General features: G+C 41.2%; 1 protein-coding gene across 5 annotated transcripts; it reads left to right on the forward strand.

Moving 5' to 3' along the window:
- Positions 1-72: 72 nt before the first annotated feature.
- On the forward strand, positions 73-22,434 carry MKNK1 (MAPK interacting serine/threonine kinase 1). Of its 5 annotated transcripts, none has more exons than XM_059853896.1 (14): positions 73-178; positions 1,044-1,155; positions 3,631-3,726; positions 6,752-6,850; positions 7,550-7,647; positions 9,075-9,154; positions 10,577-10,650; positions 13,491-13,595; positions 16,581-16,636; positions 17,196-17,291; positions 18,060-18,254; positions 18,873-19,037; positions 19,631-19,674; positions 20,601-22,434. In XM_059853896.1, the coding sequence occupies exons 4-14, from the start codon at positions 6,754-6,756 to the stop codon at positions 20,827-20,829; spliced, it is 1,239 nt and encodes a 412-aa protein (XP_059709879.1). In that variant the 5' UTR covers positions 73-178; positions 1,044-1,155; positions 3,631-3,726; positions 6,752-6,753; the 3' UTR covers positions 20,830-22,434. The 5 variants fall into 5 exon arrangements, with proteins under 5 accessions (XP_059709879.1, XP_059709881.1, XP_059709882.1 ...); XM_059853898.1 differs by having other exon boundaries at positions 19,634-19,674; XM_059853897.1 differs by lacking the exon at positions 73-178 and adding an exon at positions 271-500.
- The last annotated feature ends 1,800 nt before the right edge of the window (positions 22,435-24,234 follow it).

Genomic DNA, 24,234 nt, shown 5'->3' on the forward strand with positions numbered 1-24,234 from the left:
CCCGGCTCCGTTCCCCTTTCCGTCCCCTCAGAGAAGCCGCGGCCCCGCCTCGCGCGCTCCCGTGAGGGGGCGCGGAGGGGGCGGTGCCGCGCGCAGGCGCGCTCCCGCCGCGCCTCAGGCTCAGGGCGGGGGCGGGCGGTGCCGCCCCGCCGAGGAGGGACCCGCGGCCGCCATGGAGGTGAGGGCGGGGGGGGCTGCGGTCACGGCGCTTCCCGGGTCGGCCAGCTGAGGGAGGGCAAGGGAGGGGAGTTCCCAGGGGCTCGGTCCGTGCTCGCGGGAGCTCCTGGGGCTCGTCCGGAGTGTGGCGGGCTGAGCGCTCGGACAGCAGGAGCGGCGGCAGCCCCTGGCTGGAAGGTGCCTCAGCCCTCCGGCCGGCAGCTTTGGTCTGGGGGCCCTCCCCGAGGAATGCGGAAGTTTCCTCGTGTCTGGAGATGGAAATCTGTTCCCCGAAGGTTTAAAGTGCTGTGTTTCATACCTAGTGCGTTTTTTAATAAAGAGTGGTAAGTGTGTACTCTCCTACTGCAGCTGCTTTCTGTTGAGGACATTGCTGGAGTGAGAAAACAGGCAAAGGCGAACGAACCAACTTCTAGTTGTGATGACGAGAAATCTTTTCGTTCCTGTGTTTTTCCTCTGGCATAAGACGAGAGCTGCGAGTCCCGAGGAACACTGAAAATCCGCCTAATGTGTACTTTGTGGCATTAGCTCGAGCAGGGTGACCTTCTGAGGCGAGAGAAGCAGCGGGACAGCCCTGGGTGACAGCTCGGCTGCTGGCATCAGCAGGACTTGTGATAGCCAAAAATCAGCCCATTCCCTGACACCACTGGCACTTGTCTGTGAAGTGTCAGATTTGTTGGGAAATAAGCCACTGCCTTTTTTTTTTTTTTTTTTTTTTTTGACATTTACAAGCTGACGTCTTCTAAAAGCCTCTATCATCCAATGTTATGACTCACAATTGGGCTTGGGAAGATTGGTGTATGTTCTGATAACTTCAAAGAACTATTGTTTGCCTTTTTTTTTTTTTTTTTTTTTTTTTACCTAAACAGAGCTCCTCTTCGTGCCTCCCGGGTGCTGGATGGAAGCAAGGCAAAACACTCCTGCAGAGCTGAACCTCTTTCACTTCAGTTCTAAAGGTGTTTTGTATTGGCAGCCTTCCAGGTAAAGTGGGGTGCCTTGTGCATTTGAAACTTTCTTGGTTCTTTAAAGGTCTTTTTCAACCAAAATGCTTCAATGACATTATTTCATGGTACCAGTACTCTGTAATGCTTTCAGAAACTGTATTTACTGCTGTGAGGAATGTCCTCTCTCCTTCTAGTACCTTCCTGGTAACAAATGTTAGAACGCTGGTACAAATCTTATGTGACATCAAATGTGACAATGAAATGGCGTTTAATGACTTAATTTTAGAGTTGAAAGCACAGAAAAGGGAAAATAAAGAAAAATCAGTCTTGCTTCAAGGTTTAAAAAACATTAGGTTAGATTAGCTTCTCCAAACAAGGCTACTTGCTGATGTAATTGTATGTTGTGTAGCTTCTTTATCCAGTGACAAGTGTGATTATCTGATTGATCATTTGTGGGGTGTGGAGCAAGAGTAGGAAATGTTTATCTTGTATCTATATGAAAAGAAAAGTTGTCTTCTAAGAAGTTTTTCTCTTTGGTTTACACTAGCAAGGGAGCTGAGGGGTATTAGAGGAACTACTTGGTGATGCAGAGACAGTCTTCTGAGAGTTGTTTATGCCATCAGATGTAGAAGAGAGTAAACAGCTTGCTGTTTAGTAAGTGGCCCTCAGAACCTACTTACATTGGATATCTCCTTAATTTAAAAGTGCTCTAGAGGTTGGAGAGCCTTTAAGTAGTTGAGTCAACACACTATTGCTAGGAGTTTTCTCATTTAGAATGTGTGTGATGGAGTTTAAAATAACTTTGCTGCTAAGTTCTTAATGCCCTGTGATGGCAAGTCTTAAACATGAGCTATCTGCCAGTGGTCAATAGCAGTAAATATTCTGTTTGCCTGTTCTGCTGGCTGTGGAAGTTCAGAGGATGTTCTTTAGTGCAATAACCAGCGTGTGTGCTATGTTATTCCCAGCAGAGCTCACCATTCACAGTTATTTGTTAGCCTTGTGAAATACACCCTATTTTATCCTCCCATCCATGTGGCTGCCTTGGAGACATGTTGTCCTTGAACAAGAAATGAAAAAGATTACAGTGTTTTTAAGCCACGCTCAGTCTAAGTTGTTCTCCTGACTTGCTACCTCTTAGCTGGATCAGGACACTTTTCTTGTTTGCCTTTGTCTTTCCAATGGGGATGATAACAGTTCTTTTGCTGCCATTCTGAATGATAACTACTGCTTTTAAAGAAATGCATGTGTGCTTGGGGAAACACAGGCTGATTTCAGCAAGTCTCATGTCTGCAGCATGTGTGTCAAAATATGCTGTTCCCCCAACACGAGAGGGAAAGGAGAGCTGTGTGCTCTTCTCTCCATCAAGGTTCTCCCTACTTCCCCAGCAGTAATCCTGGTGAAGTAAGAAATTGGGATGGGAGGAATCTATCTGAAAAAAATTTGATGTGCTATCCTGAAAAGTGAGATCCACCCATTGCTGGAGGGTTTGACTAGGAACCTCAGAAAACCCCTCTTAGTTTGCAAGGGAAGTGTTAGCTGAAAGTACCAAAAAGTTACTCTGCAAATTGCTGAAGCAGGAGATGATGTGACACTGATCTTCTGGAAGTGTGACAGAGGGAATGGCAGGGGAAAGCATGGATGTAAAGAGAAAGGTTGCTGTAACCTTTTCCCCAGTATGAAGGGTTTCAGGCAGGTGGTGTCAGCTGTGACCCTGTGGGTTGTTACAGCAGTGCTATGATAAGGCTGGATCAATAATTTTTGTCAGACTTGCTCTTTCATGAAATTGGATTGCTTGGGCTTCCTGCGAACTTTCGGGTGTTCATTTGAAAATGTTAATGCTCTTGTATATTATTGAGAAGATGATGAAATGCTTTTAACATGGATAACTCAGATAAAATGAAACTAAAAGTTGTGCCGTAGATGGAATGAGAAGGTAACTCTGACAGCTAAGAATGAATTGTGGAAAACTAGTGCAAAAATCAAGTAAGAGTATTCACTCCTTACAATTTGAAATTAATGTACTTAATACAGAACAAGTACAAAATAATTTGATTTGACATAGGACTATCATACATCATTGCACATTCTTCCTCTTCAAATTGTATCTCTTGATGTGTAACATTACAAACACAATTAATCACTATGTAGCTGCTTTATAAAGGCAGCTTGGGTTGTTCTGGGCTTCCTGCAACTAGATGGCTTTTGCAGAATCAGCACCTGCTGAGTGTGTCCAGTTTCATTATGAGCTACATCTATATGAATCAGTGTCGATGGAGGAGGAAGAGTCCAGGAACCATGTGAGACACTGAGCTGGGAGGAAAACTGGACTGAAGTCTGTTTTCATTTTGTTCCAGTGAAATTGTAGGGGTGTGCTTTTGCTGTGTGTTCCCGTGAAGCCCAGCACAACAGGTCCTTGCAATGTCTTTAGGCTCTGGGCACTACCTAAATGTGTGGAAAAACAAAAAACATTTTAAGGATTTCTGAGTGGTAATGTGATGGTGTTTATTTTCAGCTCCAGAACAACTTGGCTCAAGCAAGACCCAGTTTTGGAGCAGGTGGTGGTACCTGGGCTCTGCTTTCTTCCACTGAGTTCAAACGCACAAACAAGGTATTTTCTTCTAAATAGAAAAAGGCACCTCTTCTGTGTTCCCAAGTGCTTCCTGTTACACACGTGGGCTTGTTTTCCAAATGCACTCTTCCTTCCTTTGGGAAACAGATTAGAATGAGAGGGGAGTTAGGTCTGGGTAGTGGATTTTGGCATGTTCATATATAGAGTGTTAGGAAGCAAGATGAAAGATGATTTAAGGTCTGAATGAACTGAAACTTGTGGTAATTGTTCCCTTTCTTCTTCTCTTGGCTTTGTTTGCAAGTTTTCTTTGCAGCAAAAGAGAAAGGCCGTAACTACCTTCCCACACAGGCTCTGAATAGTGTGTGTGTTAAATATTGCCTCAACGCTGAGTTATGATGATGGTAATAAAATTCAGAGGCTTCAACAAAACTGCAGCTCTCGTTTTACTTACAGTGTGGATTTTCCTGGTAACATTTACCCTGTGAGTAGGAATCCTAACCTGACTGGTGAAGGACAGATCACAGTTTGAAGACACTCACCTTGGACCTGATGTGTCCATGGGCCATTGCCCTCCAGAGCAGTCCATCCAGTCCTGGGTGAGCGGCCTCAGAGCCCACAGTGTGCCTGTTACCAGAAGCACTCCTGCAGTATGCAGAACACCTCAGCATTGCTTGGGTGGTTGAGACACATTGTCCTTCAGTATCTCTGGAAACTCTTTTGGTTGTACAGTTGCAGGAAAAAAAAAAGCATTTCTTTGAACGCTTGAAAAATCTCTAAAGTATTCGGCTGGACTAAAGGCATTTTCTTGTAGTACCAGCTGTTACTTAAGTGCTGGCTCATTATAACAAATGAGTAATGAGAGTGAAGCTGTGATACCTTTAAAGGATGAGCTGTGTTGACAGAAGTGAGCTTCACAATGGTGTGAAATAGTAGACCAGAGCAGTAATAAGAATCTAATACAACTAACATTTTGTGCTTTAGTGTGATGGCAAATTTAGTCAAGACTATAGGTTAAAAATGTCAACTTTTCAGCAATTTGGTTTCTGTATATATAACTAGTGAACTTCCTGTTTTCAGGGAAGCAATTCTCTGTAATTTAGGAATAGAGTCAGACTAAAGGGAATTGAAATAATGTGGTGAGTTAATAAACAGCTGACTGTAAATATCAGAGCCAGCTGGTAGAGTGCAGGAGCTGGTTGTGAAGCTGTCAGCTCTGCTGAGAGACAGGATTCACATTCTGGAGTTGTTGCTGATTTTTAGTCAAAGCTAGTATTTTTAGATTTTTAGTCAAAGCTAGATTTTTAGTTTCAAGCTCTGAAGCTGTGATATTTGAAATGGAATAGAATCTGTCTAGCTGTGGCTTGTAGAAGGTCAGGTAATTAAAGTTACATGTTTGACACTTTATGGAAATCAAGTACCACCTTCAAGCAGAGCAGCCCTATCTGTGAGCAGCTTCAGGTGTGTCATTTTAGTCCCAATTCTGAATAATTCCTGATGCAGGTTGAATTGAAAAAGAGGAGAGCTGGAATTTGCTGCCAAAGGCTCACCTTCTTTTTATGTTAAAATTTGAAACTGTATGTGTGTCAGTTTGAGTTAAAAAGAAGGTGTTTCTTCAGAAGCTGGTAGAATGTACTTTATATTACTGTATTTAAGAAGTCACATAGAACATCCATCATGATGATTTCTGAACACATTCTGCCTAAGACTTGAAAATGAGAATTTACTATTGTTTTGAGGCTTTCAGTGATATATGTTTAAGTGTTTCACTAAGTTGTTAAGGAGAAAGGACTTTCAAAATAACATTTATCCTGAATTTTCAGACATGTGGGTTCTAAGTGACACTCACAGTAGTTATTACTGACAGATAAGAACAAGAAAAATGTAATGGAGCAAAGAAAAAGTACTTCATGTATTGCTAGATTAATGTGGAATGTTTTCTGCCTTGGAGCTTCTCCCATGTTTTGAGTACTTTAGACAGAGTGAAAGGCAGAATAACTGCTCATCACAATCTCTGTAAAAAGAGAATTGACAGAAGTTTTTGGGACTTGCTCTTTCATTACCAGTGTTCTCATAATTACACAATTTCTATTGATTTAGCTTTTTCTGTAGTACAAGATGCCAAAAAGTGAATTTAGTCAGAATTTGTCGTGGCTGTAAAATGTCTTGGGTGCACTTTGCTACTGCCTTGAAGACTTTCAGCTGAGATTTTAAACTATTGAGGCAAACTTAGCTGCATGTGACTGGTGTGAAGTGCTCCTGCCTAGAACCCCAGTGTGGAATCATTTAACTTTTTGGAGATAGGTTAGCTGTACAAATATGGCCATGTTTTTATTTAGGCCTTCAATAACAATGTGCAGGTGGTTTTTTTCTGCCATACTATCTTGCATCAGTGAATTGTTACCTCTGACTAAGCTCTTGTGGTATCTGCAGCTAGTAATGTTGGAAAAAAAAATCTGAATGCCATAAACACTTTTTGCTTTGGAGCATAAATTACCCACTTATCTGTGGTTTAGAAAGGTACATTATGGTTCTGTGAGAAATGGTTTTCTTTATGGCCTTTTGGCAGCATCAACTGACCTAGATTGCACTTGTGATACTTTAACTCCTGTGGTTGCTTTGTTCACTGAGTGATTTGAAACTTCCCCACACCTTCCTGCTATTTTGGAGGCTCATTTCCTTGAGCTGATTTGAAAAAAATCTCTGTAAAACAGCAGAATAGCTCAGAGGAGTGCCCTTGTGAGGGCTGCAAGTGCTGTCTGGTATCAGGGCACGTGTTCTGTTGTGGGTTATTTCTGTGCTTTGCCTTACTGTGCTGTGAGATAAGGATTCAGAATAGATGCGTTATTGTTCCCTCCTGATAATACATTTATTTATCAGCCCCCCAACTATTAATTGGCACCTGAATTGCCTTTTTATGTTTCCTGATATTTGAAAAAGAGGTGGCAGCCTATGATGAAGAAAAGCAGATAAACTTTTGGATAGATAAGAACATAAACACAAGAGCATGTGCATTTTCTCCTGAAGTAATTGATTGTTAAAGTCACCTCTATGTTCTGCCACACAGAGATGGTCAGCAGCCAGCCTGTCCCCATAGCAGACAGTGGGAAAAGGAAAAAGAAGAAAAGAACCAGAGCCACAGATCAGGTCCCTGGGAAGTTCGAAGGTTGGTGACAATTTAAAAACTTTTAATTGTTACAGTCTGCTTTGCTTCTGCTGTTTTTCTGTTTTCTTAACTAAACATTGAATTTTTTGGTAGGAACAGTGCTGATCTCAAAAGGTTTTGATTGAATAGATGTGTGCACAAATGCTGTGAAATTTTATAAGTAAAATATAGTTCAGTGAGAAAACTGAGCAGTATAAAACTTCTTAGTGGGCAAGTAGCAATGGAAAGTACATTTAAAAAAAGATGGTAGTAGCATTCCAGGTGTAAATGTTCAAGTTTGTTATACTTAAAACACCATCTCTGCAAGTAGATTGTAGGTAGGCATGGTAGGTATGTATGGTAGGCATTTTCTGATGAAAGAATTAATTGTCTCCCACCTGAAAAAAATGTTTGAGTTTTACATGAAGACAGGGAAAGTGGCTGAGATCCTAGAGATTACACATTTGTTCACACTACAAGTATTTTATATCTCAGCAATTTTGATGCTGTAATAAAGTTTACTTCTAATTTTTCTTGAACTTGAAAGAGGGAGGTGGAAAAGGAAGCATAGTTAAGACTGGCATGTTTGCTTTAATACTGCATAAATCTGAGGGAAGCTTATCAGATAAAAAGCTTGTCTTGATGTTATTCATTAAAATAACTTTCACTTTTAAAATTCACTTTGATGGATGTGTCCTTTTTTCTGGATTTCTTTGGCAGACTTGTACAAGCTGACTGCTGAGCTGCTTGGTGAGGGAGCATATGCTAAAGTTCAGGGTGCTGTCAGTCTCCAAACTGGGAAAGAATATGCAGTCAAAGTAAGTAGAGGGTAAAAGCAGCATCACTTCTGTCTGTGATGTGCCTTCTCCCTCTCAGGGAAAACCTGCAATAGAGTGGTAATAGCAAATCCTTCTAGGAAATTTTTGATGCTTGAAATGAGCTTATTTTATAACTGTTGAGAAAACCTGTCATCTTAAGTGTTGTGCCTCCAGGGTGAACTGGTTTATCAGCTGCAGGTAGAAATTGCAAACAGTAAATCACTGTGATTGGATCTTGGGGCAAGCTTTCCTCTCATGCCCTGCTTTAGTTGCAGTCTACCTTTGTCTCTTCTTATGAAAGAAGAGGCTGAGTCATTATACAGCATGGCCTCCCAAATAGTGCAAGCTTTTGGATGCTGTTTAGAGAGCATCAGGTGCTGCCAATGGTTCATGTAAAGCTGTCTTTATTTTTTGATAAAGGCCAATCTTCTTTCTGTAATATCACTGAAAAGTTGGGCTCATTTACAAATTTGCTGTTGTCCTGAGTCCCCCATTTAATTACAAACACAAATAACAGCAATAGGAAAGCTTTATGTTTGATTCTATTCAAAAATAGGCACAAAATTTAAAGCCCCTTTGAAAATGTAGTTCTATAGATGCTGGAATTTTTTCTGTACTTTGTAAAATTGTTGAAGTTTAGAGGTTGAAATAAACAAAGCTCTGCTTTAGGAATTTGATGTAATCAGATGCAGAGACCTGTGCAGTACTGGTGAATGGTTGCCTGTTCTGCACCAAATAAGAAATAAGGACTGGTTTCTTATTTCTGTTCTGCAGAAATAAGAAACCAGTCCTGGATACAGGTGGTATCCAGGTAATGTCATGAGCTTCCAGTTTATGCAGCAATAATTCAGGCTCAGCCTCTTGTCTTCTTTCAACCTGAAGATGGTGTGAAGGAAGGTGACTTCTGATGGCTCTGAGACTGAATGTATGTTTTCTTTAAGTTCTATTATTGAGTCTCCATAAAGTTCGTACTATGAACTTGAATTTTGTGTTGAATTTGGTACTTGTTGCTTAAATGCCTCTAATGCCAAATCTGTTCTTTTTGACTGTTCAGTGTCTGATGTGACTCAAATCTATTCTTGGTAGAACTCAAGAGGATATCCTGTTCTTCACATTGCAAAGTTAAAATTATGCAAGAAAAAGCTTGTGGTAACTGGTCACTGGTTGTGTAATGTGTGGACTTAGTTCCTTTCTTCTCTTCCTGCCCTAATATCTCTTGTCCTCTGAATGCCTTCCGGAGCTCTGCTGACTCTGCTCTGTAAACAAATGCCAGATGAGGAATTGAACAAACAAACAAAGGTGGAGTGTTTTTCTCCAGTGGGCATGCCCTAGATTCAAACCTTGGAACAGTTACCTAATTCCAGAGCTATATGCATAGTTCCTGCAGTAATTTTTCAAATATGAGTTCTTAAAACTCTTTTTCACAGATCATTGAAAAAAATGCTGGGCATAGTCGGAGTCGGGTTTTTCGTGAGATAGAAACTCTGTACCAGTGCCAGGGTAACAAGTAAGTATGGTCTTGTCTTTGTTTATTTAAAGTGTTTTGATTATTTGTTCTCAAATTTTTATATGTGACAAGGTTAGAAGCTTTGCAGCAGTCTCCTTAAAACCACTTTGAAATTTAGACTTGACTTACTCAGATTAAAAATTTCTCCTTCTTTACCTGTGAAATTTAGGGGAACTATTTACAGATTAATAGTTACATAACTCAATTAGCAGCCAAGTCAATGTAGCTTGATTGTGCTTCAATGATGCATAGCTTTTGTCCAGATGAGAAATTAACATTTTGACACTCTCCCCTGTGATTTCACCATCAGCAAAAACTGACATGATACCAGCTGCTGTGGAGAGGAAATCTCACCATTCCTTTCTCTGATGTGTGGTTTGTCCTCCTCCTTGTGTCAGCCTTCCTGCTTTTGCACATGGACTCTTAGATCAGCAGAAAGCTAACATAGTTCTCACTTGGATGTGTGCTGTCTTCATGCAGCCACAGGATGAGGCAACTGTAAAGCTGCTACTCATGACTGAAGAGGAAGAAAAGCTGTGCAGGCACTGGGAACTTTGTGATGGGTTTGAGGCAGTTCTGAAGCTACTTTTAGATGTCTCTGTTAATCTAGAATGTATATACAACAGATGGTATATATATATCAATTGTGCAGCTTATATTGAATTTTTCAAACAAATGCCTAATATGACATAGAGAAATAATTTCAAAACCAACTTGTTTACCAACCTCATGGACTTATGTTGTGCTGTAGAGAAGCAGACCATAAGTTTCCTCTTTTGTGAGGTTAAGAGTAAATAGTCATCCAGTGCACAACTGATGAAGAACTCAAGCTCACATGACCACATGCAGAATTTTGGGGCTTGAGTGTGCCATTAAAATCTAAAAAATTATGACTTACACATTTGACATTCTCAAAGCAACCTGGGGTATTTGTGCTGCAAAGAATTTACATGAGCTAAACAGGAGTTGTTCTAAAAATGGCAACTAAGGAGCTGGATTTAATATCTTGTTGACAGATGCCTGTCTCCTTTGAGTCCTCTGTGTTTTGCTTTGTGATTTCCAGAGAGAAAGAACGCCAGTTTAATTATTTTTTCTTTATTTCTGCCTTCAGCACAAATGCAGTGGTTTAAATTATTAAATACAACCTACTACCAGTTATCTTCCTGTCAACTGAGCAGTAGCAGAGCTCTCACAATCTTGTCTGAGTGTGCTGTTTGGCCTCTTTCCCATGCTTAAATTTCAGTGGGAGTTGGAAATGTGGTTTTAATGCCACAGGCAACCAAAGCAACTTGATTAACTAGAACTTGTATTTTTGGTTACTTCTGACACTTCCTAGTTATCCACTCTGGGCTGAAACTTCATTGCTGTGTGTACACTCCATGCTTTTTTCTTTTATCCCCCTTTTTATTTCTTTCTTTAAAGGAACATTTTGGAGTTAATAGAATTTTTTGAAGATGATGCAAGATACTACCTGGTCTTTGAGAAGCTGCGTGGAGGTACTGTGCAGAAACTGTGCCTTTGCTCATTGAATCATTTTGGTTCCTATTTGCCTCTGTTTTAAAGTAGTAATTGAAGAACTTAACTTTAAATGCTTGAGAATTTAGTGCAGCATCTGTGTACTCTGGCAGAATTTTCCTTTGATGTAGGATTGACTTCATTGCCTGGAACCCTCTTATGAAAATCATCTTGCCTGTGCCTGGGGTTGCTGTTATGGAGACCCAGTAGTGCTTGTGGGTGTTTGAGAGCCCATCAAGTGAGCCTGAGTGATCACTGGGCTCCAGCACTTCCCACTCACCTGGGGAATGAGAAGGCTGCAGCAAGCACTTCATGGGCTTTCTCACATTTGTCTGCATGGAGTATAATTACAGTACATGCTAATTGCATGGCTGTGCAAAACCAGGAGTTAGCGTGGCCAACCCTTCAAAGGAGAACTGAGCTTCTGGAGTATCCTGCTGCCCAGAGAGCATCATCTATTGTCTCTGGTTAAGAAGGTTTCCAGGAGCAAGCTGTATGTGCAAGAAATAAAAATTCTTTCTGCATAGATGCAGAACTATTTTTGAAAGAGAGGGGTGTGTATATTTTTTGAGTAAAAGCTTTTGTTTAACTTTTCACAAAATTCTGCATCTTTTTCTTGTATTTTCCCATAACACTTTTTCTTAATGCACAGATGTCTCTGACAAATTAGCTGTAATGGGGCTTGTTTGAGATGAATCTGAATTTGTCTTTTTTTTTTCATCTCCACATTCTTTAATTAGTTAACCTTCTTTGTGAGTCTGTGGTTGTCAGTATACCTGCATGGCTGCTGAGAGGATAATAATGATACTCCCCTCTTAGCTACTGATTTTACAGGTTCAGCTAGGGCTTAGGCTAGTCTTCTCTCAAAAATATCAGTATTTAAAGGGTTAGGTATGTGGTTTGAAGACAAAGAATGAGAATTAGGGTCAGATCTGATGCACTACAGATTCTGATGTGAGTAGCAAGGCTGGCAAGAATGAGAACATTAATCTTCAGTGCAAGTCTTACTTCAGTAACTCCAGTCTCAGAGGCTGCTCTTACAGTGTTGGAGCATAATTTGTGTTTTCCATTTTCAACTTTGCCTTCCAGTAGCTGTGGTAACTGAAGGAGCTCTGCTCCTGTTGTATCTGGTTTCAGTTCACTGTGATATGCAGAGTCCCTTTAGTACCCTTGTCTGACAGTGTTTTATAATTGAGTGAGTTAAAATTGAGCTGATTAGATTGAACTTGTATGATTTAAGAGTTTTTTCCTCTTTTTTTCTCCTCTGAAATGCATTTTGAGAGGTGCTGTAGGATGCATTCTCTCTGGGTACTGGAGAGGCAGGAACAACTAGTGCCCTGCTATTCTTTCTTTGTGAGAATTCTCTATGTGGGCTGAATATAAAGTCACTAAAGTGTGTTTTTATTGATATTGATATAATTCTTACCTGAGAGTTTGAACATCAACTCTATTTAGAAAGGTAATTTCAGATAAACCTGCTGAGTGAAATGAGCACTTCAGGTGGCTCAGTATTGTTTCCTGCAAAATATGGGGTCTTTTCCACAGGGCTGGAAACGTTGAAGAACTTTTACTGCTTTCTAAAGGTGCGAAGAACAACTACACCAGGAAACCCCTCTGAACTCTGTGCACTCAAGAAATCTGTAGCAAACTAGGTGGTGTTGGTTTTGGCAAGGGAAAATGTCTGTATTTGAAATCTGATAACCTGGTCCAAAGTGGCCTTCCTCCACCCAGCTGACACAGCTTGGCTGTGCATATCTGAGCATATCTCTCTTCTTTTTGAATGTCCTTTCTCTTCCCTCTCTGAATGCTCACTGTGGAGGAGTGGCAGTAGCATTGATAGTATTAGAATAGGGATTACCCAGTAGGAGATTTCCTTCCACATTTAGAACTAAAGCATAAAAGTGAAATCACCTGAGATAGAAAATGTTGAGTGTACTGGGGCTAACAGCAAATGGCAGTCACTACTTGAATTTCTTTGCCTGATTGCTTTTACAGATACACCTCTCTGAATATGAAAATAGAAGGCAATAGTAAGGCTACTTAGGGAGCTGGGATCTCTGTGGACTACATGTTTTTTTTAAAGACATTTTTAATCTTTTGAGAGGAATGATTGAATTTACTTTATGAAAATGAGGAAACAAACCTCCCTTTATTCTTTGTTAAAGGGATACCAGTGAGGCTTTGCCTGCAAGCTACCAGCCCTTCAGTATGTTTTAATTTAGAGGTCTTTTGTCAGATTTTATATCCCTGGGCAAATTTTGCCTTAAGTCAGTGCAGAAGCCTTGCCTTCATGCCTGTGAGGAATTTGATGTGTGTTTAAAGGTCAAATCTCTTTTTACTTTGATGGTGTTGAGGCACAAAACACATCTTTGGCTTTCAGTGCAGGCTTTCAGTGGTGATGTTATAGCAAATGAGGAGAATTTGAGTATGACCATCCATGACCTGGGGTAGGTTGTGTTTTGCTGAAGTGTTTATGGATCTCCTTAGCTGATGTTTGAGTTTTACTGGTACTATTGGCAAATCTACTGTCCCAGTGTGTGGAAAACAGGCCAGTCATGTCCTGGGGCATTAAAAAGAGATTGCTTCTCATGCTGTGCTTAAACTAGAAGCTGCACTGTTTGAAAATTATGTTCTGGCACACTTAAGTGGTGAAGCTGCTCAGTTGTGCCTTTTCTTCTTGGTCATTCCCCTCTTTGCTCCACAGAAGTTGCCTGCTGTGAAAGGCTGCTATAAAGTGTGAAAGTGAGATTATGGATTCACGATGCTTGGAACTAGTTCAGCATTCATACTGAGGTTTTCCCTTTCACCTGTTACCCTGCAGGTTCAATCCTGGCCCATATACAAAAGAGGAAGCACTTCAATGAAAGAGAAGCAAGCAAAGTGGTGAGAGACATTGCCTCTGCTCTGGACTTTCTTCATACAAAAGGTGAGAGAGGGCTGCCTCCATCTTTACTAGTTAATACTGTACACTCAGGGTATAAAGCACATTTATCTCTTAAGTAGCCAGCTTTTGCTAGTGTTCCCATTTACAGCAATGCCAGATGACTTAAGCTGTTTTCATCTATGATGCTATTTTCATATTGTAGTATTTTCAGTAATTGGAAGTGTTAAGATGGTACAGGCTTTCCAAGGAGAAAATGTGACTCATCATCCAGAGAGGATTAACATTAGGGTTGAGTCTATTTGTTCCTATTACACAAGCCACCATATAAAGGTTACTCAAAAGGGATCTAATAAAATTTTAATTTCCTCATGTTTTCAGGTCAACAGAGTTACTTTTTAGTAATTTCAGAATTTCTGCTGGTCACTAGACCTGTTGGTTTGCAGTAGCATTTAGCTCCCCACATCTAGACTCTCACTGTTAAATTGAGAGACCTAAGTGAACCATGGTCTTTATTTGAAGCTGTCCTCAATTCCTTTGGAATTTGCTTAGATTTAAAGCAGTTATGTTCATAGAGATTTTTATTACCTTAGTGTTTTTCCGCTCCTTTTTTGACTTGGGAATACTTTGGTTTAAATTCAAAAATTTCTGTGCGTTATGGTCATCCCAGTATATTTTTGGGCTGAATATGATGGATACTTTTGAAGTTTTTTCTAGGTTGTGATTATCTGGCCTTGCAGCTTCAAATACAGTGACTAGCTCTGAATAGAATGGCATGTAATTGGAGACTGTTTATGGGTTATTTATTTTGATACATTTTTTCTTCCCTTTTTGCCATTCTGATTAGCCTGGTAGATCTCAGCAGATTTGGTTTTTTGCCTAAATTACTTATACTGGCCCTGGATCAATAAATGTGTAGTTGTAGTCCATACTTTCAAGTCACAGGACTGTTTATATGCTGAGTTAGAATCACAGCACTGGTACCTCAACAAGCTGAACCCATTAAAAATAGAATTGTAGCAATGCTTGGAGTAAAAGCATTGCTACAATCAGCATTCATGCTTGATGAATGTGGATCTTGTCACATGTTGTGACTGTTGCAAAAAGTTTATTTGAATGTGAAACCAAACTTAGTTTGGATCAAGAGGTTTTTGTAATCTTCACAGCCTGTCTGTGTGATAATTCAACATTAAACCATCAGAGAGGGTGCTTCTTGAATACCTTTGTTCAGTAGATTTTGACTTTGAGGTACAGGACATATAAGAAACAGGGTGAATATGTGGAAAAAAATCTTTTTTAATGTGCAAGGCTGTAGTGGGTTTCTTAACAGCTGCAAGTCCAGGTACTCCAGTCAGGAGGTTTAACATTGACTGGGCTAATACCTTTCTGTAGCTCTCTCTCAGCTTTTAGTTTTAATTTCCCTTTTCCCAAACAAGAGCAGCGTGATTGATTAAAATAGCTGTAGAGCAGCAACCTGCTTTCTTGTTGTTTGCTGTGAGCTGGGACAGCAGGGATATAGCTTGCAGAATCAGCTACATCCCCTTTTCATTTTATTGTTCTCTTCATGGTTCTTCCGTGTGACATTAAAATAATTAGTAAGTAGGGTACAGAACACTAAAGTAAACAGGAAATTAAAGCAGTTTTATTGCACAGCTTAATGGTGAAGTCCTATAGCTAAATGCTTTTAAAAAAATTTGAATGAGGGCAACTAATTCTTTTGACAGGAGTAGTTTAAAACTCAGCTGGATGATAATCCTGCCTTACACCCACTTGGGATGTGTGTGCTTTATTGCTAATAATCTACTGGAGAGATGTTTAAAGGCAGTTGTTTTCTCAGTGCTCTATGCAACTGCAAAATCAAATGTTACATAATCAGACATTTGAATTCACACAATAATACAAAAAGACACTGTTGGCTTTCCCATTGTGAGCCAAGCCAACTGCTGGGAGTTTGGTCAGCCTTGTTGTAAATGTCAGCACAGGCCGCTTCAGTGGGTTCATTGTGCCATCTTTTGTGCCAAAGCCATGGGCACTGTGTCAGTATGAACACTGATTCCTTTAGTTTGGGGCTCTGCTGTTATATTTTAAGCCACATCTTGTGGAATGTGCTGAAGAAATGACATTAAAAGCTCCCTTGCCTAGAGTTTGGTGGAATTTTCCTTCCTGTACTCTGAAGTAATATAAGGTGTTCTTGGAGTGAAAGTTTCTAAATCAAGACTAGACTGCAGTTAAATTACAACCAAGTTGCTCTTTTAATTTTTTTTTTTTTTTTTTTTGGCCTCTCATTTTCTACCTTCTATTTGAGTTTGATCATATTAAATGAAGAACTTCCAGAAATTGTGTTTTTAGGCATTTGAAGATCTTCTTTGACAGAGAACCACCTTGCATGTGGATTATGCAGATAACTTTGTGCTTCCCTCTTAGGTTTGTCTATTCTGATAGGAGTCGAATGAGGAAGCCTTTTGGCTGTTTTCCTTTTGCTTTTCTTCAGCATCTCTAACTGAAACTTTAATTTTTCATTTGCTTCAGCAATGAGTATGTATCTCAAAGGGATATTTTCATCTGGGAGTCAGGGGATTTTTTTCAGAGGAGAATGCCTCAAGTACTGTCTGTGCTGGTAGGAGTTCAGCAAGGCAATTGATCCACCTGGAAAGAACAACTTCACTGTAAAAGGCACCAAAAGAATTTCATTAAGCTGTGTAAAGCATTAAACTTTCCTACAGGTCAGTCATCTCAATAAGCTGGTTTTAAGGAACATAATTAATTTGGACTAACAAAAAGTTCTGATTTTAGGTTCTTACTTGCTTGACAGACTCTCCTGTACAGTTAAGGATGATAAAGGTATAGCAGGATGCAACAGTGACATTTAAAAGTTGCACTTTACTATTTAATTATTATATTTAAGAGAGGCAGGTGTGTGTAGCAGGCTCAGACCTAGAATATTTTCCAGGCCACCTTCTAAAAAAAGAGAAGTTATGAGGAATAAAACAGCAGACTGTCCTTTCTAATGAACATTTGTACTCTGTTTAGGTATTGCTCACAGGGACCTGAAGCCTGAAAACATCCTGTGTGAATCTCCAGAAAAGGTGCTGCTCTGGTCTCTTAACTTTCCCTTAATTTTTGTAACTTGGTTCCCAAAACCAGTCCTTGTATTTTTTCTCTTCTGGAAAACTTTTAAACCCATTAGTGAACTTCAACTAAATTTAACAGAACTGAAGCTTGAAAGAGACTAAATTCTTCTTTGAGCTGTGAAAATGTGAACATCTGGCTTAGAGATAAAAAGCCAACTGGCCTTATAGAGGGACAGCAGTGACACCCTAGTGCTTCATCAGTTCTGAGCCAGTACCCACATGGACAAGCAGCATTTAGACGCCAGCTGATCACATTATATGACCAGTTTTCATAGTGCCCTGATGTGTACTGGCACTTGCCTAACCAAGTAAAAGAATAATGTAGCAGGATCAGGTGCTGGTGGTGTGGGTGCAGCTGGGGCAGGGCAGGTGAATGCAAGGAGTGGAAGGTGGCTGTGAGGGACTGGGTCTCACTAGGGATTTGTGTTCTGTCCTGGGGTTTTCTACGTCACATATATGCATATTCATAGATTTTGCATTAATCCCAGTCTTCCTGACCTCTTATATTTTTTAGATATCACCAGTAAAAATATGTGACTTTGATCTTGGCAGTGGGGTGAAGCTCAACAGTGCATGTACTCCCATAACTACTCCGGAATTAACAACGCCGGTGAGAGACCTGTTGTGGCTTTGTGCTTTCTTTGTTCTACTCTAAACCAGTTTTTCTTATCTCCAGAGGAGACCTTCCAAAGGGCTTACTGCCACTACACTCAGTGCTGGGCAGTTCATTTCAAGCAAGTGTATGTGTGGTGAATGCTGTCGTGCTTTCCCAGTTACAGAACAAATACACAAAAACACGGGAGCTCAGTGGTAATTCTCCTGTTGGCCAGCACGTGACACATTGTCCTGCTTATCTCTTACACAATCAAATGGAGAAACTTTTTGTGCCCATTTTTGTGTGCTTATGGACAGACTTTGAACCTTAGTTTTGTGTTCATTTCCCCATGTTTTGGTTCTGTAGCCAAGCCAATGAGGTAAGGAAAATGCAAGCTCTCTAATCAGTGTGTAGCTTTATAATACACATTTGTTTGAAAAACTACAGTCCTGTGCTTTTGCCATTTACTGTGAAAGATAAATCTGCCAGCGTTGCAGAAGTCTTACAGAAATCTATTCCCCTGATACACTTGTCTGATAACTAATGGATAAGATTTAAAAACCTGAAAGATGTAAATTAATATTTGGACCTTGGATTAAAGGTTCACAGCCATGTGGAACAGCTTGTGGTGCTGCTAAATAACTATAGGAACTTCAGCATTCACTGATGCCTAATTTCTGCTTTACACCAAGCCACTTGGTGTAAAGAGTGGAAAATGATAAACCTGAGTCTTGTTTTGATGTGACACTCCCTTTGAAAACTTGATGGAATTTGGTTTCTTAGTGTGGCTCTGCAGAATACATGGCACCCGAAGTGGTGGAAGTCTTCATGGAGGAAGCCACGTTTTATGACAAGAGGTGTGATCTGTGGAGCCTGGGAGTGATTCTGTACATCATGCTCAGTGGTTACCCCCCTTTTGTGGGCAACTGTGGCACAGACTGTGGCTGGGACAGAGGAGAAGTCTGCAGAGTTTGCCAGGTGAGTGTGCATGTCCTGGGTGTGTGGGGAGTGCAGAGTTCTCCCCTGAGCTTTGGGTGTAGAACTTGCTGCAGTGTCAGCAGTGGAGAGCTGTGCCTGATGCTGGCAGGTGCCTGGGAGGATGAGCTGTCACTGCAAAGTGAGGGTGGCAGTAGAGAAGTTGAGTGATACCTGTTTCTAAAGTCAGGTTGGGCAACTGCCTCTCCTTCCTCCTGTTGTGACATCTCAGAGCTTCTCCTCACCCTCTTCCCCAATCTGGAATCCTCTCATTCTGTAATCCTTGATCTGGTTTATGGTAGTCACTGCAATTCCTCAGAGAAAAGCTGAGCCCTGGGAGGGTTGCCATGCAGGACCTGAATTTGCTTTCTAAAAATGAAGTATTTCAGCTGCCCTCTTAGGGGTGGGGAAGTGTTTTCAGCAGACAGTGTATTGTGTCCATTTTAGGCTGCACTGAGCCACTCTGTGGAGCTGCCTGTCACTCTCCATTGACTGCATAAGGAGACTGGATGGTTTCAGTTGTTGCCTTCCACATGAGGTGGATAAAAGTGAGTGGGAAGTCTCATCTGAGAAACCTTCTGGTTGCAGTGTATTTCAATTGAATATATTTTCCTTTACCAGAACAAGCTTTTTGAGAGCATTCAGGAAGGCAAATATGAATTTCCTGACAAGGACTGGTCACATATTTCCTCTGAGGCCAAAGATCTCATCTCAAAGCTTCTGGTTTGTGATGCCAAAGAACGACTTAGTGCTGCTCAGGTTTTGCAACATTCATGGGTTCAAGGAGTATGTATCCCCCTTTATATAAAGAGTTGTTCTTCTTCCAGAGTGACAAATAATAATGTTCCCTGTCTCTGAACTTTTTATTTGAGTCCTTGTGTGTTTCAGTACTTGTATCTTGATTAATTAAATGATACACAGTGGCCTTATTTTTTCTGCGTGGTAAATATTTGGATGAATATGTCAGCCTTTAAGTGTTTGTTTTGTTTTGTTTAATTATTGCTTTGTGCATTTTAAATGGCTTTCTTGTGAATAGCAAGTACTGCAGTACACAAATTATTGTGCTAATACAGTGATGCAGAATGCTGGTAAATAAGGTTATAAAAGAACAGCAGCGTCCTCTTATGTTTCAGTTCCCTGTTCAGGAGGGAAAGAATAGACCCTCTGGAGAGCTTCCAAAGCTGTAGTCTTATACCTGCAAGCTGGGAAATCTTCTTGTGAGGGGACACAGATTATGAAGTATGCTTTCCTTACAGTGAATTAGTTTATTTGCAATATCCGTAAAGATTTGGGGGAGTCACTAGTTTTTCGTCACTCTTGGGAAAGCTTGGTTCCCAGCTGCTAATATGTAACTAACTTCTCTTCAATGCTTCTTCTAGCAGGCTCCTGAAAGGGGATTGCCCACCCCTCAAGTTCTTCAAAGGTAGGGTTTATTTTCTAAACATCTGTAAACTTGGCCAAGAATAATTCCTGAAAGAATGGGTGGGAGAGAGGAGTTGACAAATTAGGAGGTAACATCCCTGGCTGAGAATGGAGCTTCATAAATGTGCCACACTAATTTTGTTAAAAACATCAGAAATATTAAAGCTCTGAATTTTCTTTATGATCTAATCTTGCTTGTTTGTGGGAAAAGCATTAGAGGGAATTCCTGCAGTGCAGTGTTCATCTTAGACAGGAAATAATGATGGTTTTGTCAGCTTGCTGCCCAGGAGAAGGAGAAAAAGGCATAAAGGCATGTGTTACCTAAAGAGACTGCTTTCTGATGGGTGAATAATCACCATAAACACAGACTTGGATCTGACTTGCCTTGTGGTTGGTGGCACTCACAATATCCATTTACTGTGAGCAGGGCAAGCCTCATTGGAGGTGATTTGATGGGAGATTCTGTATGCCAGAGAGCCTGAGTCACACATCTATTTCTATGTCTGTCTGCTGCTGGTGATTTCAGGTGGTTCTCCCATCAGAAATGCATTTCCTGAAGCTACAGGTGCAGTTGTAGTGGGAGTGCAATTCTCTGGAGAAGGACAGAATGGCCCCATATGCCCATCCTTTGAGAACAGGTAGAAATTAAGGATGACATCTCAGGTGGCTTCCTGGGTTTATAATCAGAAGTCCTTGGCAGAAGGAGGAGTAGAACTGTGGCTGTTTCCAACATCCCAGAGTGCTTTTGGCCTGCATTGCTGGTCCTCTGAGTGAGGATAAATGCAAATATTAACTGGTCATTTTGCCGGCTGTCTCAATGATTTGGTAGAAGAAATAAACACGCCTGGAAATAGATACTTTGCTGTGAGGGCAAGTGGGTGAACTGCCTGTATTGAAATTGCTTCCTGCTTTTCTTCCCCTGGCCAGGAACAGCAGCACAAAGGACCTGACCCTGTTCGCTGCCGAGGCCATCGCCCTGAACCGGCAGCTGTCCCAGCACGAGAGCGAGCTGAGCGCGGAGCAGGAGAGCACCGCCCACACGGTGTGCTCCATGAAGCTGTCCCCTCCCTCCAAATCCCGCCTGGCCCGGCGCAGGGCCATGGCACACGCCACCAAAACCAGCGACTTCCAGCCAGTTCCCCATAAAGCCTTCTAAAGTTCTGTGCTGCTGTGCCAGGGGCACGATGAGTCTGTGTTCTTATTTGGATTTTCAGCACTGATAAAAGCTGCTCTGCTTCCGACACTTTGATTAGGAGCTTGCTCTTGTGATGTGACTTGTAACTTAAAGGGGACAGCTTTTTATGGGAATGTTTTTTACCTGTCAGATTTAGTGCATTAAGGTAATTCAACTGGGTTTTTTTTTAACTTCAGAAGATGAGTTTGCTGCTGTATTATTATCTGAGGCGATAAATCACTAAGTTTTCCTCATTTTCTTCTTAGAAGAGCACAGTTTAAAATGCAAACTTGAATGCATCAAGAAAAACCCACACTTTGCCAGGCAGAGCATCAAGCCTCTCCCTGCTGATGGCTGCTCTCCTTGGTGGCACATTTTGAAGGTGCTGCTGTTATTGCCAGCAGTAGGGACTGTTCTCAACCAACAGTGCCCTCCTGTCTTTCTCAGGAATGAAGGTGGTGGCTGGGTGGATCTCTGTCTCCATTACATTCATTGGGTTTATATGGAATGAGATGGGACTGTAAAGGCGCTCATATTTCTAGAGATGGAGAGAGCTCTGCAGCTTTTTTTATGTTGTTGATAATTTGTGTGTTAGCATGTGGAGTGAAAACTGGCAGGGGTAGGGCTTTTATCTGACATATCTTTGCCCTTAACGCTAATGTACTCCATACCATCTCTTTTTTAATTTTCTGGAGTTTGATGTCCATTATGTCCCCTTGGAACAGTTACATTCTTAAATTTGATAACTGCAGTGTAACAGGCTGTTTATGTGTAACAGTTTATAGTTACTGTTAGGCTTTTTAATACTAATGTGGGGTTTTATTGTATTAATGCTATTCTCAGCTAAACCTTCCTTTCTGTAAAATTGTATTTCTCCCATGACCTTTTGTGTGTCCTACCTGGACTTCCTAATGGGAACAGACATCAGTGAATTTTGGTATGTGAATAATTCAGAAATGCCACAAGCAGAGTACAGCTGTACAAAAATGGTGCTGCAGCTGCAGAGTTCTGCCTCCTGTACTAATCTCAGGCTGGGTGTCTAGATTTTTACTTTCAGTTTCAATACTGTGGTGCAACAGAGCCAAGAATAATTTGGAAGGGTTTTGGCTGAAAAGCTGAAGATTTTAAGTGACCAAAGGGAGGTCCGTGGAGAAGGACACAGATGTTGAGCACTTTGTGAAACATAAGCTGTGAAAATTGGGCGACTGGGATGCCCATGATGCACCTTAACTTGTCAGCCCTTTTTGAAACCTTTTTCCAGGGCTTTGTGTGGAGGGGGGGAGGAGGTGGCCCCCAAGTGCCAGCACAAAACCCTCTCAAGCAGACTGAGAAGGAGTAAAGTAGCAGATGCAACAAGCACTTGGAAGTTGAAAGGTCAAAGCTGAATGTCTTTGCATGGCCTATTCAGAGTGGTTTTACATTATCAGTAATATCAGTGCATATAGCTATTTTTATAAAACATGCTGTATTTTGTGACTAATATTAAAGTTGTTATTTAAAAGTTTTTATACGTCGTGCCAGCTGATGAATGATGAAATGTATTTTGCTTTTTTAAATTAAAATGCCCTAAGTTATGTATTTAACACATTTGCCAGTTCTTTGTGGTTTTTTCCTCTCTTTATTTTTGGTGACACAAAAGAGAATCACTTCTTTGTGTGACACTGAATTTAAGACAGTTGAAGTCTCTGAGGACTAAGCATGCCTCCCTCTTCTATTGATTTATTTTATTTATCAGTCTGTGGTCTCAGATTTCCTTTTGGGAACTGAGAAAAGCGCCCCAAGCAGGGAAGAGGTGTTAACTTAAGCCAATTGTTCTGCTCTCATGTGTTGTCTAGTTCTCAGTGCCTCTTGCAGAGTCATCTTTTAGTTTCTTTGGAGGTCTGTGGCTCTTGGGTGGGGAAGGCTGTTTTCCTGGAGGCGTGGGATGCAGCACTCCCCAGTGCTCTGTGCAGCTCATGCCCTGAGTGAAATCTGAGCTGAACAGAAATCCCAAACCAGGTGCCAGGCCTTTTATTTGTACTTGCCTTTCTTTTAAAGGAAATGCTTTTATTTGAACTGTGCTTTAAAACGATCTGCTTCTCCTTCCCTTTTCCTCCTGGACAAGAGAGGTAGCAGAGAGCACAGGAGACCTTTTGGCAGGGGTACAGGAGTGATGTTTCAGTAGGACAGGTCTTGGATCTTTCTTTGCCCTGAAATGAGAAGTCAGATTCAGCTGATGATCCAGCAGGTGCCTCTTTCCCTCTGATCTTTACCTTTCACTGAGAGTTCAGCTTTCTTCAGGTGAGTTATCCCCAGAGGGCCTCATTTGGAAGGTTTTCACAATGCTCTTCTCATGTCAGTGAGGAAGAGGTTCTTGCTTCTAGGTGGAAGGTCACTAAATCAGGGACTCATCTGTGCTTTTGAGGTAGTGCTGGGTCTGCTTGTGTTGCCTGTGAATCTCTTGTTTGGCAGCCTGTGAAACCTGAATGCTTCATCACTGAATCCCAGTGCTTCCCCTTTGGGAAGGGCTGAATCTGTGCCATGTTTTTTCAGTTACATATGATAAACTACACCAGGCAGCTTGTTGGGCTCCCTGACTTCTGAGAAATGATGGAAAAGTGTCTTCTTGGGGAAACTGGGTTGGGAAGGCACAAGGTGACCTTCAAGAATTCAAAAAGATATTCTGACCAGCAAGGAGAGCATCAGAGCAGCTAAGCTGATCTTTAATATTGATTAGGCAACCCACAAGAAAGTTTTGCTTTCCATCCCCCAGGTTTTTCTGGGAGGTGGGTGAGCAAACTGGAGGAGAGCCATCAGCATGATTTATGGGGAAATAATTTCAAACAAATGGCAACCAAGCAGCTCTAGTCTCAAAGCAGTCCCCTCAGGAGCCAATCCTACAGGATGTTCTGTAGGATTTTGCTGACCTTTATGTGCAATATTTCACAAAGTGCACTCAGCCTTGTGCTTTCCAGTGTGTTTTCTGCATTGTTGGTTGCATAAAAGGAAGCTCCCATTTTTCATTGTGTGGTATTTTTTCTGCTCTCTCTTCCTTCCCCACATGTTTATTGAATCCTTTGTCAGGGATGCAAAGATGCCTTTGTTATTTGGAGGGCTGTGGGTGGGCTGGCTTTCAAGGTACTGGGTAGCTTTGTTAATTTTCAAAACTAATAATTTTCTTCAGGCCACTCCAGTGGCAGCAACAGGCTTCAAATCATCATCATTTGGCTTCCATGGAAACATACTGCCATGGTAACTGAAAGGCTTTCCCTTCCTTCCCTTCCTTCCCTTCCTTCCCTTCCTTCCCTTCCTTCCCTTCCTTCCCTTCCTTCCCTTCCTTCCCTTCCTTCCCTTCCTTCCCTTCCTTCCCTTCCTTCCCTTCCTCATGTGTGTTTAGTTGCCCCTGCC

Source organism: Haemorhous mexicanus, chromosome 9 (genome assembly GCF_027477595.1).
Source record: "Haemorhous mexicanus isolate bHaeMex1 chromosome 9, bHaeMex1.pri, whole genome shotgun sequence".
Lineage (NCBI taxonomy): Eukaryota > Metazoa > Chordata > Aves > Passeriformes > Fringillidae > Haemorhous > Haemorhous mexicanus.